The 15,489-nt window shown below is 42.3% G+C and overlaps 1 protein-coding gene across 14 annotated transcripts in view; it reads right to left on the bottom strand.

The window, feature by feature from the left end:
• The window catches only part of bru3 (CUGBP Elav-like family member bruno 3), a 660,667-nt gene that overhangs the window by 95,011 nt on the left and 550,167 nt on the right, over positions 1-15,489 (bottom strand). For 8 of the 14 annotated variants that reach the window (XM_018519840.1, XM_018519838.1, XM_018519827.1 and 5 more), the window contains exon 1: positions 2,235-2,786. The exons of 5 other annotated variants lie outside the window; for them this stretch is intronic. In XM_018519840.1, the coding sequence (XP_018375342.1) occupies positions 2,235-2,285 (51 nt within the window). In that variant the 5' untranslated portion in view covers positions 2,286-2,786. Of the gene's footprint in view, positions 1-2,234; positions 2,787-15,489 lie in introns of those variants that run through there. One more of the 14 variants, XM_018519837.1, reaches the window with a different exon arrangement.

Here is a 15,489-nt window from a genome sequence, read left to right on the forward strand (position 1 = left end):
CTCTTTTTAGAGGACATATTTTCAGAGAATATACTTACAAATATATTATATTTCATATAAATATGTTTTTATTTTTCATATAGAAACTATGGTACAAAAACAAATTACGTATTTTATGATTAAAATAACTATTTTATTTGTATTAATACTATAATTACTATTATTTCTCAAAATATAGAACTGATATTAAAATAAAAATTGTGTTTTTTATATGTGTTGTCCAAATATGGCTACTGCCAATCCTAAAACGTGTGACAATCAACCCAGAACACGGGGTTAATTGTCATATTTTCGCAGCTTCATTTAAAATTAAATAATTTATTTTTATGATATGATGAATTCACGAGTAATATTTTTTTTAATACCTAAAGGATGTAGGTATATTGTAACGTATATAATATTTCAAAATCAGGCATCCACTTTTTTCTAAAAATCAATAATCAAAAACTGTGACAATCGGCCCCGGTCTCCCCTAAAGTCAAAAGGTTAAACGCACCACTTTATATATATCATTTAAACTACTATTCATTGTGAATCTGAATTTTAATAAATTAGTTTAATATGCTATCCTTTTAATTACTCTTAATTAATCTTTCTTCTTTGATGTTTGCTTAGCAAATTAGAATTAGAAAATTGAGAGTTTGTTTTAAAGTTACCAATATAAAATAAAAATTATATTTTTCTATCGATGTACTGAGAGAAATGTCTATAGTTGAAAATGAATAAACCAGACGATTCTAATTGTATCAATTAGAATTCCGGTTATATCAAGTAGAATTTTAGTAAATCAAAAAATTCTGATTCGTCTATTTTTAATCAGAATTCTAAATAATCCAACCAGTTATTTTTTTCAATAAAGTTTAGTAGTAACTTTTGAAATTATCACTTTAGCAAAATTACCAGTACAGTAATTAACATTATTTTTGTATTATTATCAAGTTAAGTGAGGTTAAGTTTAAACCGCAAGTGGAAAAGCAGAGAGTGGAAAACGGATCTAAAACTACAGCACATAAAAAGATTTAAATAGTAAGTTATTTTCAGCCTCTGTTTGATTGCGCTTCAAGTCCAAGAAACCGAGTCAGAGCAGTTTATAAAACTGAAAAATATATTTACAAATTTGCATATGAACATCAACCATTAACATCAAGCACTAAGATCCGTTTCAACCGAAAGTAGAATTCTTTTTTTAATTTGATTTATTTTTATCGGTCTAAATTTTATTTATAATTATTTATCCAGTAAACAAATCAACATTTTAAATTTGCTATTACTTACATTATTGCCTTATGTTCTCTTTAATTGGCAAATTCGCTTACTGTTTACATCTTACTGCCTTCGTTTTTGTATATGCCATGGCTTCAATCAGACGAAGGCAAAATATTGTCCCTCTCCATCTCCCCTTTTCCCAAACCACTGAGTAACCGAATACAGACACGCCCGCGACATCGAAACAGCTGCTCGCGTGTCGGTGTACGCTCGCGATTCACGCGTATGTCGTGCTCGCGTGCAGTACACGCTGCTGCTAACATTATGCAGAGGGCGAGGGGGAAAGAAGTAGGAAAACCGGCGTGACGAGGGCATTATTGTAAACGTTACGCATGCAGAAGCTGCGCGACATATGGATAGGTATGTGTTACATCCGAGTCCGCCGCGCGCACACAGCAGAGACTGCCAGAAATAGTCACGCGTAAACACATGCGAGCGAGGATCTTTTACGACTTGAGCGCGTGAAAGGACCGTGCGATACCGCATCGACAGGAAGGAGGACGAATGCGAGGAAATCGGCAGCCGGTCGTAAAGTCGCGGGGTATCATATGCATTTACACGCTTGCCCGTCAAGACGACATCTTCCAACGTCGTCGTTCCTCTCCCCTGGCTTTTACGATCTCACCGTACATTTCCGCGTACGCGAATCGTACGTCGAAAGCGGGCTACGTGACTTGAATCTTGATGCATGCATCACGAGCGTGTTCGAGCGAGACGCGCACGACCATTGCGGGGCCCTGGGGAAGAAATCCGACATCCACGAGCCTAATCCTGTCTCGCGATCCGCCGATCGATCGATCCGTCGCTGGAGAATGTCGAGATGCAGGGAGCGACGCGACGAATGTTTAACGTGTACACACATCTTCGACCGAACGACACGTGCAAGAGGAGGTCCTCCCCCGTAAGAGGAAAGAGGAAAGGAGAGTAGTGTTGGGGAGATTTAAAACTATTCGCGCAAGCGCACTCACCATCTGCAGGTCGTTCCGACGCGACGATACCACTTCCAGAATATGAACCATTGGGGAACAATTAAGCGCGGGCGATCGTGAGTACTGGCGGGCGTGCGGACCCGCGAACTTTTCCAACTTCTGCTCTTTGCGAGCGCACAATCAAGGTCGCGCGATCGTCGATCGTGATCGACGCGCGTCACGAATTATCACAGCACGAAATGGGGAGTTTACGCGAGATCGTATCGATAGCACACGTATCTCGCGCCACTTGAAGAATATCCAGATCGGTATTGTCAGCGGATTTGCGATATTCAGAAGTTCGACACCAAACAAGCTCCAGCGAGGATACTCGAGCCTTCTCGCCGTTCGTCTTTTCTCCGTTTTCTGTCCCTCCGCACCGAAAGCAAGCGATCACACCGGATACCGCGTAGGATTCTCGCTGGTAGGTACGCGGGGTTCGGCGTGTGCCACACGTGTGCGTACAAAGAGGGCACGAGCGGAGCGAGCGAGCGGACGCGACAATGAGAGCAAAAGGGAATAGAGGGGACAGAGCTATAGATAAAACCCCGAACGCAGCTCGCCCGCGACTGATTCTCCAGGCCTACACGCACCCTCTAGTTTTCTCCCTTTCATCCCCCACTACCCACCCTCTCGACCACTATCCCCTTCCTCCTTCTCCTCCTCCTCCTCCTCCGTCCTCTTCTGTCCTCGCCTGCCCCCGCCTCCTTTTCCGCCACCCTCCGTACTCCTCTCACCCTTTGTAAGTCTCCCTCTTATCCCCTACGTGTGCGCCCCCCTCTCTGAACGCTACGCACCCTTTGCGAGGAAACCCACGCACCCTCGAAGCAGCCGATATATTATATCCTTCTCTCTCTTTCCTTTCTCCTCTCTATCCCTTTATCTCTTTCCCACCTCACGCATTTTCTCGTAGCCCTTCTTCTTTTCTCCGCCTCTCGTGATAGTCTTTTCTCGGTATCCTTTTCTATCGTCCCACATCGACGGAACCCCATAACATTCGGCCAATCAAACGCGCGTTTCCAGGATCCCCGTGCTTGCGGTCCTCAGAGAGAAAAAAAAAATGAAGAAACGAGAAAACCAGGACACGAGAGGAGAAAAGCTGGGGCTTCAGAAGGTACTAAGAACCGGGATTCTAACCCTGGGAAAGATGTGTATATGCGTGTACGTAACCGCATACACTTACGTGCCACACGCATTCTTGGGGAGGCGATGGGAAGCAAGCGGGGATCTGTTCTAGGTCGAAGTCATAACGGGGAAACGTTCTTCGAGGCTTAGGTCTGTTTCATAAGATAAGATGATATCTATTAGCACAAAATACCCACCGTTGCAAGTCATTTTTTTCATGAAACGAAAAAAAACAAGAGAGAGAAAAACAAATTATATTTTAAAAAAGGGAAAAGCTTCTTGTAGACCGCAGAATTTGGTATTGAGGTATTACGCAGTGCTCGCACGATTTGACGATGAAATTAGGTCACCGTCGGACGTTATCTCTCGCGAAGGGGGAAAATCAACGGTTGATAGAGCCAGATGAAAACGTTCGTGAGCGACGTATGAGATCCGACTTAATCCCACTATTCATGCGAAAATTTATCCTTGCCCGAGCGCTTAAGCGTAAGGAGATGCATTTCGAATCCGAACGAACATCGCTTGAAAGGAGGCAAAATAAAACACGCGAATGGAGAGGAGGAACGCGAAGGGACCCGCAGTTAACCTCTCGACTTTGCCCTCTCCTTCCGCCCCAGGGATTTGTTGGTCCAGAAGGACCACTCGTACGTACATTCGCGAAACTCTCTGCCGAGCTCTCTCTCTCTCTCTCTCTCTCTCTCTCTCTCGCGCCATACCCCCTTCCTGAGGCATCATCCGCAGTTCGCGTTTTTAAAGGGCGCACAAAAGCCACCGGAAATTGCTGCCGGCTCTTCCGACGTTACGGCCGGTTCTATATCTGTCCCTCTCTCGACCGATCTTCTCCCCCCCCCCCCCCCCTCTCTCTCTCTCTGTCTACCCTTTCTCTCCGTTCACATATGCCTCTCTTTTTCTTCTCTTTTTATCTGTCTTTCTCTTCTTCTACCATCGACGATTTCACGAGTAGGTACCTACCGAGGCGGCAAGAGTTCCGATAATGGCGGATTTGGATAGCGGCTCGATCGTTTCTGCATCAGGGATGAGGCGCGAGGACGAATGGTCGTTGGCTACGGGCTTGGCTTTAACGAAGTACGATCATGGTGAGGTATATCGTGCGAAAGATCCGTCTCTCTCGCGTTATTCGTTTAGTAGGAGGTAAGCGAACGACGATATACGGGTCGCCATCGGTTGACCGTTTAATGTGCGATCCGTTCGGAGGCTGCGTTTCATTTTTATTGGCAGTATATTGCTGCGATACGCTACGCGCCAATCGGGGAACGAATTTTCATTATTACCAGTATAATAGCAGCGTTCCGGAACGCAGCTAGGCGGCAAGTGGTTTAGCATTTGTGCGATCGGTGCGAAAGTTATTCGAAAAGTAGTTTGAGTTTGGGTAAAACGAGAGATATTTTATACAAATTGCTATTTGTATCGTAAATCCTATTTTAATCAATTCACGCATAGACATATCTTTTGTACTATGTATATTATTTTGTACTAAATGAATCTTACAACTTATTTCAAACATACCAAAGGCTAATAGCGTTAAGAAAGTATATTTTACTTTTGCTCGCTTTTATAGTAAAAATTAATTAAATCTGCAATTCTCTAATACGATTCTGAATTTGTCGAACCTATTGTCTTAAGTTTTAATTAAGTACCTTAAATATAAAACACTACGTGAACTTTATACGGAATTGTAATACATTCGATTCGAAATCTTGTTATATACGTAGAAAAAGTGGAATCGCGTTTATGAGTTGTTAAGAGGGCTGAAACCGGAGTCTGTAACACGTACAGAATGCTCCGGGGCTGCTGACTAGGCCGAAGTATTTACCTAGGGTGAAGATAGACGCGCACGAGGAAAGGAAGCAAGTGAAAGTTCGTAAGGAAAACTCCAACGAACCAGGCCGCGTTGCTTTTTGATGACTTCGACGAAGTTCGCCCCGGAACGATGAGGTCTGGGAAAGACTTCGAAACTCGAACGTCGATATGGAAAGTGCGGGAGCCCGGATGTTATGGATTACGCGATCAATCTCGTGCGAAAATGGCAAAAAGTTCGTGGGCCATGAAGCGGGAGAAAGAGAACAAAAAAGTTTCGTCGTTTCATTCGCCTATTTCGATGTCCATACACACGCACAACCGTTGCGACCAGTTTTTACGTTTGCTTTATTGTAGCAAGATTGATTTCATAAATTCGTGATGAGCTCCACAAGACGAACGATGTGCTAATGTTGTATCTGAAGAGATATTGAATTGACCTTATTACATCCGAATATGTCGTGCGACATCTTAATAGAAATTTTAACTGAATATAATTACGATCCATTTTAATAGTCAGGTAAGATTATTTAGATTAACCGAATTTATATAATGGAGAACTATCAGTATTTTGTCACTCAAGACATGTTAACGAAAAAAAAAAAGAAATATTTCATGATGCTATGACACACAAACTTTATTCGTCTTACAAATTTTATTCGTCTTGACATAAGTATATAACTTCAAGGTAATCTGTAGACACTTTTGTATTCTCGTATTAATTCAACAGAATTTTGTGACGTAATCGCATATGATCTATTATGTCACTTGTCAGTTCGAAGTCGATCGATCTCTCATAAATTATTGGATAATCATCGTCTAACTTCGACGAGACGTCCACTCGTCTTCCATCAAATTTGACGCGTACGTGACACTACGATTCTGGTCCTCCATCTCCGATTTTCACGTCTCTTTCTGTTCAAGAATCCGAAAGATTGACTAACGTGTCCGATTCAAGTCGCGGTTCAAATTATCGCTATCGAAACTTCTTTAATGATGGATACACACATCGTTCATCTTTAGTGGGTGATTTGATCGCGGGACGATTATTGTGAACACGCGAAATCGTATAAAAGGTAATAATGTTGAGATACGAATGCGATGGAAGTAGATTTTAATGTCCTCAAGGGTGATATTGATACCGCAGAGGTTGAAACAGTGCTCTCTCGAGAATACAGCGAAATCTGATCGTGGACGATGTTATCGCGATACGTATATCCAGGACGGTGATATTGTTCATACGCGGTATGCGTTTATAAAGAAGCCACAGGCCAGGGTAGAAAGATGCAATCGTGGACTCCGAAGCGATCCTCCCCATAGCAACCCCGGGGAACCTCTTGCTCGATTTCTTGGTATCAGAGTCTACGATTAGCGACCCTTTTCTACCAACTCACAAGTCCGCATTTGCTACGAAGACCCTTCGCTCCGTGACTCTTCAATATTCTCCGTATTGGTTTTATTACGTTTCTTCCTTTCTCGTCGGTTTTTACATCTTCTTTGCCTAATGATTCTTTCCGTCGCCCAGAAGTTTCCTTCGTCCCACTTTATATTATTTTTTTTTTTGCCATGATACTTTCATTCTCGTTTTGCGATCTTACATAATCAGGGATAAACTTTTCGAAACTTTTGCATGTACAATTGAAATTGCGACCCTTTGAAAATTGAAAATTGCATGTACACTACCGTCAGAAAGTTTAGGACCAATGTGATATAATCTTAAAACACATAATTTATGCTAAAATTATAAAACAAGTATACGTTAAATAGTAATTGTTTTTTTACGTAATTATTATATCTTCAGGGTCATATAATGCTGTGAAAATTGGACTTGCATATATTTTAAATAAAAAGAACACAAAGTTAAGTCTTTAAAACGCTTGGTCTTAAACTTTCTGCCGGTAGTGTGTGTATATATATTTATTTATTTATGTACATAATATATTCCCGATCTTTTGTATACGTTCGATGATTATAAAAGATCATACAAAAAGTGAGTTGGTCTGATTGCTCGGTCTTGCGTAAGAAATGAAAAAGCGACCGAGTTTTAGTAGGGTAACGTAACTGATGGCATCAGCGCGTTTTACCCCCTTCGTTGCGCTATGCTCTTACATTCGAACGAGTACACGCAATCGGCTAGTTATTTTGATAGCTAAAAAGAACCGTGCCATCTGTGTTATTTCCCGAGGAAATAGAAGATGGTGTACATACAGTTTCATACTGAAGAGACTCATTTACTTTTGTTGCAATTTCTATATAATTATCCGCTCTTATAAGTAAAGACTGTTATGATCGCAGCAATTGTTATCTTATAGTAACTTCAATTTTGTGGTAATATTTTTCGTTTTAAAATTATTAGCCAATTTTAAAATTCTAGTTATACATCAAATTATTAATATTTTTATAAGATGGTTATCAATAATATAAATATCAATATGTATTATTAAATTGTTTGTCAATGTAACAAGTGATATTATTAGTTTTGTTCATGATTGCGTTTCGAGGCTGAAAGATTTCGATGCACGGTTTGTAGAATTGGACATGTATATAAATTCATACTGAAATCTTTAAGCACTAAGATCAACTTTGACCGAATATAGGATTTTTTTTGACTTCATTAGATTTATTCTCATCGGTCCAATTTTGTATTATAATTACATATTTATTTTATTGTTAAAAGACATACCATTTTGATCAATACAGTTCGAAAAAGTGAATATGAACACATTTAGCGGAGAACTAAAAGTTCAGAAGTTTATCGAGAATTTCCAACGATGATTATCGTATAGCGATTGATTTTGTTGTACGGAAAGAACGCGCGTAGTAGAAGTCACAGCACGGTGCCTCAATAGAGAGAAGGGAGAAAATTACTAGATACAGTACAATTGCAACGAGGGGTAGTCCGAAAGGACGAAGGGAGGAAGAAGGGAGCAAGCCAGGTGTATTAAAAGTCAGGCTGGTTGTGTGAGGTACAATGACCTCGACTCATATCGATGTTCAATCTCCGACATCCATCTTTCTTACATTTGCTTTCACGAGGCGCATATATTCAGATTGTCCTATATTTCGCATCAATTTTTCTAGTAACGTAAAATATTTTACACGTGTTTTGCACAATCGCGAGGTCACACCGGCGCGACATAAGAGATTTACAGAAATTCTATCTCCTATTCTATCCGAAACGATCGAACGCGCGAATACTTCGTAAATTAATTAGGCTAAGCCGCAGCTTCGTTTTTCTCGTTTCATCCCCCTATCTCTACTGGATATTGGCTATAAATAATGGAATTATGTAACTGCTGCGAGGGTAGGACAAAGAAACCGTTTCGTTTCGCTTCGACCCTTTTCGCCCTGCCTTCGTTCTCCCTTCGAGAAGAACTTCGTGGCGTACGCTACTTCCATCTTTGTATTATCCCACTTTCGTTCCTCGTTACTCTCTCAATTTTTAACATCGGGAAGGTCTTGGCAGCGCGACGACGAAACGAAACTTCGAGAGAGGTGTATTAAAAACGAAATTTGCGATAGTGTGTAGAATGAGTTAGTTTCTTCACATTTCCGAAATTGTCCATCGCGAAATAATGTTCAATTCAAATATCATTTCATATATTGCGTAATGTTTTTTTGTTATCTTTTAATTTTTATAGTATATTCAGTATATTGAATCGACGGATTCGATAATCTAATATTTACGCGTTCATTTTTATGTTTAATGAATTCCCTGCGCAAAATGGGTTCGTGCGAACGGTTTGCAATGTAAGGTATATACACATTGTACATATAAATATAAATCTGTTTATCCATTTCGTGAAATAACGTCCGAACAGTCGGATGCGCGGTTAATGTTTGTTTTTTCATTTTTCTTCTTTTCGAGCGGATCGATCGGATAGATAAACCAATGTTACACGATATTGCTTTGTCCACATTCTACGACACGGTTAAGAAAATTGTAGATAAAAGTAGTGTGCGTTAAATTGGAAGGCGTAGGCTTTGTTTACCGTGCTCCGGAGTTTACGAAGAATAATCGCTGCTATCGATTCAGTGACGTCAGTGTCATTCTATGGAAAGCTTTAGACAATTTTATAATCTAGCTTTTCTGTTCACAATATTTATAGTCATCTTGGCAACAACATTCGGCATTGCGTGAAATAAAAATAAAGCTAGTACTTACATTCTGCTGACTAATTATTAATAATTGTGTACATAAAGAGATGCATAATTATTGAACAACTGTCAATAATGATTAACTATCAGAAGTTAATGCCTGAACTTGAAGGTTCGACTGCGTAATTGCTCATTATATCAGAAAAATATATATACGAAAATTTGCGTCGTGATATTTACTCTAACTAGATTCTTCTGTTGTTTTTATCGAAGTGACAAACGAGGCCAATCGATCGGGCACATCCGTGTATATAAATTGCGCAACATGTTACCCCTGCTAACGGTGCGCACTGGCGTATATGGTTTATTATGTCTCACAGTTCAACGAGTTAGATGAAAAATCGATAATTCCCAAATTTCTCTCCCTAGCCGTACGTAAGTTGATCACGCTTTCATTCGCGGTTGTGTCATGTATGTACTTGCCTTGGTTTGTATTCTCTATAATCTATAACCTTGATGTTGAGACATTTTTAGCTCCCCTTTTTATAAATTAAAATTTACGTACCTTCAATATTTTTTAAAATACTTTAATATTCTATACAATGCTATACGTAAGAAAATTTAATATGGCACTAAATTTGATTTCATGAAATCTACATTATACTCTTACATTATAATCTTTCGATCAAAACTTGACATGAGATAGAATCCTCTTCTTGGAAAGGATATTAATTTCACATAAAGGTGTTATTTTATTATTAGGAGAAGATATTTCGATATCTCTATTTTAAGATCGTATAAAATTCTGAGAACGATAGTTAATTGAATTATTTCTACTAATAATTAACGATTCCAGGAATATTTTTCGAAAACTGCAATAAGCTTTGGATCACCGCGTGAGGTATAAGAACGGAATAATCGCGATATTACAAAATAGCTCATTCATATAGTCGCATCGTCTTGCTTTACACTTGGGAATGCGTATTGAACGAAACAAAGGCAGAGACCTTCCAACGGAGGTCCTGACCTCAGTACCTACGTCGCGCGTCTCTCACTTTTTTTCACTTTACAGGCAATAGCGCGACATAATCACACGGGAAACTCAGAAGGGACACGGCTCTCGACACGGTGGCAAACTCGTCGGGGGAGGGTAGGTTTTTTTTGTACGTTAGCGCACGAATATACGTGCGCAGGCCACCGGGCAGAAGCGGCCGCGTGCATAATGTATGAGCGACGCGAAAGCCCGTCATTTCAAGCCACACAGCCGTTTTCCTTTTGTGACATCGATCTGGTGGTGTCTCAATAATTCAGCGCGGGAACGGCGCAAGGCGTATACCCGCCACCATCGCTACCATCACTACTACCACCATCACCACTACTACCATCACCACCATTATCGCTATTACTACCTGCTCGACTACTACTACTACTACTACTTGCGATCGCCATCGTCGTCGCCTGTACCACCGTCGACGGCACCATCCATGACTCTTTCCTTTTTCTTCCCTTAGGTTCCGGTACACTGACCACCGAGCTCAAAACCGCCCCTCACCGTGCGTCGTACGCGCGATCTCATCCGTAGCGCGATCGGTCTCGCAAACTCATCGACATTCTATCCCCGCCAGCAAGAAAGACGGTACGCGCTAGCCTTCCTCGCCGCCGGCCACCCTCGCGGTACAACCCCTCGGCCACGCGACCTCGACAATGCCACCCCTGTGTCCGGCTGTCACTGACAAACGCCTGACTGTGAGGTAACGACAAATTAACGCTGCGAGGCCCAGCCGTGCAACAAAGCCGCGATAGAAGTGTTTTATACAGAGGGAAATCCGGAAACGGGGTAAACTCGGCAGGGAAAAAGTGAAGCGAAAAAGACAGTGAAAAAAACATGTAGATTGTCTGGCCGTATTCCAATTTTTATTTCGCATTGCCGAGTTAAATGCATAACTTTGCATTGCCGAGTTAATGCTTACTTATATATAAGATAATTAAGAACAGTCATTTTTTAATTATCACGAGAATATTTTAATAGAACGAGTGAAATTATAAATAAATTTTTTAATCTATAAAATGATTGCTATGCAATTATTAATAAACCGATTTTATATTCTCGCTGTTTTGAATAATTTTATAAATAATGAAAAAATCTTTACATTTACAAGGAGATACATAGCGATTTCTTTGAATAAAATTATTACGAAAGTAACGTCGTATATAAGAAGAAGGAAAGTTCGATGTATAACCCGACGCATCTTTAGTCTTTCTGGTGCCAAGCGAAGTATATTAGCAAAGTATATTTTTCTTCTTCGGCCATATGAAAATGTGCACTAGTCTTTTACGTTGTAACTGTTACCGTAGCATTTTAATATTGTAAGCGGAGGAAAGACTTGAGTATATAAAATGTCTTCTTCGTTCGCCCAAAGGTCAGTACGCAAAACTTTTACATGCAAAATATAAAACTGCATTCGCGTACGCAATGTGTGTATATCTTGAAATTAATGTCTGTGAGAAAGCTCTTAGCATTTTTAACACACACACACACACACACACATATTTATATCGCAACGTTAATAGCAGGAATCCAGATTCATCTGAATTGATCAATAATTATTTCATAAAGTTTTATGAAAAAGATAATATCGTAAATATAAGCTTGTATAACACAAAAGAAACCTTACCGTAGCGTTATTGCATTTAATATGTTTAGATATACAATATAATGATATTTATTTAAAAAAAACATTCATTACGCAGCCATGCGAAATATGCGACATAAACGTTTGTAATGCGCGTAGACTTTGAAATTAATCCCTTTATACGTGTACAGGTTCACAGACTAAGTACAAAGCCAACAACCTTGTATATTAACTTCATGCATGAGCTAGCATAAGTAGATTACAGTTACTCGCCGACTTTGCGAGTGTTCATATAAAGTCGACCGTATTGCATATTCACGTCATGGATGTGCTGGCATAATTATAACACGTTATCAAGTTATATGTACCAGAAACGGCTGGCGGCAAATTGAAAAAGTTGAAGATTCGGTTGAAAATTCGTGCGAACTATTGTCGAAGGAGCGAAACCACCGCGTTACACAAAGGAGATGCGTCCCTACGCGATATAGTCCGAGAGCTTTTAGCTTTCTTGTATCCTGCCGGGCAGGTAGATGCGTCTTCCGACGCGAGCAGATTCTTTTGTAAGCATATTTTGCGCTTTGTGTCTGCTCACGGTCGTAATGCGTTCGTCTTTCTCCTCGCTCCGCATCACCCGGACTCAAATTAAGGTCTCGCGTGTTACATCTAATTTCGCAAGCTCGGAAAGCTGGGTTCCAGGCGCGAGAGACAATACTTCGTAGACTGTCGCTTTAACTCGTGGGAGACAAATTAGAGTATCTCCGGTTGGTCTTCTCCCGTCAGCGAATGGAATTCCTCTGAGTTCGTCCGCTTTGCGGACGAGAGGAGAGACCAAGATGATAGCCGAGATGCTAGGCCTTACAAAGAAGGGTTTCAGCAGGGCGACGCCAAAGCGACAAGCGAGAGCCAGAGGTGTGTACATATCGAGGGCAACTGATATCGACTAGAGGGACACATCCACGGTCTCTCGGTGGCAGAAGAGAAAAGGGAGAGAAGCACTATCTTATGTAATATTTACCCCTCTTGCCTCCTCATCTACCTCGTTCTACCTATTCTCTCTTATGCTCTTGCCACCCCCTCTTATGACCTCCCCCCTTCTACCCTCGCTGCGAATATATATATATATATAGGTATACCTATATACCTCCGACTCTTCTACGCGCCTCTTCTTCCTCTCATCTACCGCCCGTTCTTTCTATCAGCGCACCATCTTTTCTTCGTTGCTCGTACAGTTCACATATATCGGCTTATACGACCGCCAGCGCGTCCTTTTGTTTACCTCGCGATAACTATCGTCGATCGTTACGACGTCGGTTACACCCCAAGGCGGTAATACCCGTGGGTGTAATAGATTCGCGGAATTTCCGAACGAAAACTGCGACCCGCAACCGCATCGACTTCGTCGTCACGTCGCGTTAGTTCTGGTCGGTTTAGATACCGCCAAATTCCACGGCGGTTATCGCAGCTCGAACTTTATCGTCAAGTAACGACAACGGTTACTTGCCCGTGGTTCGCGAGTTACGTCGAAGTTGAGAACGGGGAATCTCTCTCTCTCTCTCTCTCTCTCTCTCCCTCCCTCCGTATAGCTATAGAACATCGTCTGTTCATCACGTTTAACATCCGTTGATTTTAACTATTAACTCCCCATTCGACGCGATTGTAATCCGTCCGAGTGCAGGATGCACGATTCGCGTCAGGTCGATGCAAGTTTTATCGCGGATTAATGCGTCCTACGATTAGTTATGTATAACAGCCCTGTTGTTAATCGCATGAATTTCGGTTGGAAATGTAAAATTTGGTACGGGGACTCGCGAACGAGAGAGTATAATTGTTATGACTGCGCATTGGGCTCTCTCTCGCGGGAAGGAAGGCGCTTATAATCCGATTCTCTCCCCTTCGCTCTGTTTTCATAGCCGCGTTTTCATACCCGCGCTCTTCTCTATAACGTCCTTTTTTTTTTCCTCTGCCGAGTCACTTTGCCGTTCCATCCACCGCGCGCCCGCGCCGCCGTAATCAGGTTGCCGCTTAATGCCCGTGAAACTGAATAAAAATGCAATAGAGCGTCACGAGGTTATCGAAATCCACTTTCCCGTAGCGCAGTGCGCGCTGCGTGCTGCGATATATCGATTCGTCCACTTTGCGAGTGGACGGGCGACGCGACGGCTCGCTCGAAAACACATTGGTCCATGGGCAGAGCGGGGGTGAGCGTTGAGGACCACCGACCGAATGGGGGTAACGCCGATGCTGAAGAGAACCGAAGGGTCGAAGCAGACTGCTTTCTAGCCGGGGAAGGCTGGGGGATGGTGGTAGGGTGCTTTCGCGAAGTTCTTCGGGAGAGCTTGACCGGGACGTTGACGCCGGAGAATCGAGGTCGGCGAGCGCGGTTGAACTTTCTGTCAAAGTGTACGTGTTGTACAGCGGGTAGACCCTCGATCACCCGGACGAAATCAAAGCGTAAAATCAGCGAAAGCTTTTAATGCCGGAGCGCGGTGGAGAGTCGAGTGATCGAGGTTGGCGGTGTACGCTATATTTTTCTTCTCCGCGCGTTTCGCATCCCTCCGCTCCCACATCACCGCACCCCTGACACTCCACCTCAATTTTTTTCCTGTACAGTCAAACGGGGAGCATTTCAGGGATGGGCTTCGATCACTTCCCCGAGAGCGGCCTGCACACGCGGCATTAATGCAAATTCACAGCTGTGCTTATTTCGCGCTTTCTCACTTTCGGTGAAAGCGGAAGGAGACTGACGTTTTGGGATATCAGTTTATCGGGAACCGGCGCGATGCGGCAAGAAAGTTCACATTTGTAGATCTTGCGCTGTTTGTTTTGTTCGATGCAAAACTTGATAAGGCATGAAATTGTCGGTAAACAACTCGAGCCTGAGTCTTACTTTGATTTACCGAGAGGGCGAAGATCGTACTGAGATACACCATCCAGCTTCAAGTTTGCAGTTTCGGTGCTCGTGCGCCAACTTTCTTTTCGAGTTTGCGTGAATAAATTCAACTTTGTACTTCTACATTAAATAATATCAGCTACGTCGTGCTGAATTTCTTTTAACTTGCGTCAAAAAGTGGAATAAATCAAGAAAGACAGAGGCGAGTTGTATCGATGGGTTCGAAGATTTCCTGCAGATTGCACACTTTCACACCGGAATCGATCTCAGCCACAATAGTCCGATTAAATTGTAGCCATGATTCTGGAAACTGACGATGTTAGCCAGCCGAGGCCTTAATAGCGGTGGCAATGCACGCATAGAACCGCTGTTGCGTAACGCGACGCAAGCTGCGGCCATATTTAACCGTGACAACGAGTCGCATACAGTTGTCCGCGGCATTTGTACAGCCATACACAAGCATGGTACATGTGCAATTTGCAAACGGCACCGGGCGATAATGGCGGCGCCCGGAGACGTATTAAAGGCGAATTGCGAAAACAACGACCAGTGGTGAGCGGCGCCATAACTCCGCCCGGCGGATGACCAACGAGCTTGCCTAGAGCTCCTCCGGGTGCCGTTGACCCTTGAGTGACCCAACGTGACAGGCTGTAACGACTGGAGGAGACCCCTCGGAGACCACTCTTGATGA

This window comes from Trachymyrmex cornetzi, unplaced genomic scaffold (genome assembly GCF_001594075.2).
Source record: "Trachymyrmex cornetzi isolate Tcor2-1 unplaced genomic scaffold, Tcor1.1 scaffold85, whole genome shotgun sequence".
In the NCBI taxonomy this organism is placed as follows: Eukaryota; Metazoa; Arthropoda; class Insecta; order Hymenoptera; family Formicidae; genus Trachymyrmex; species Trachymyrmex cornetzi.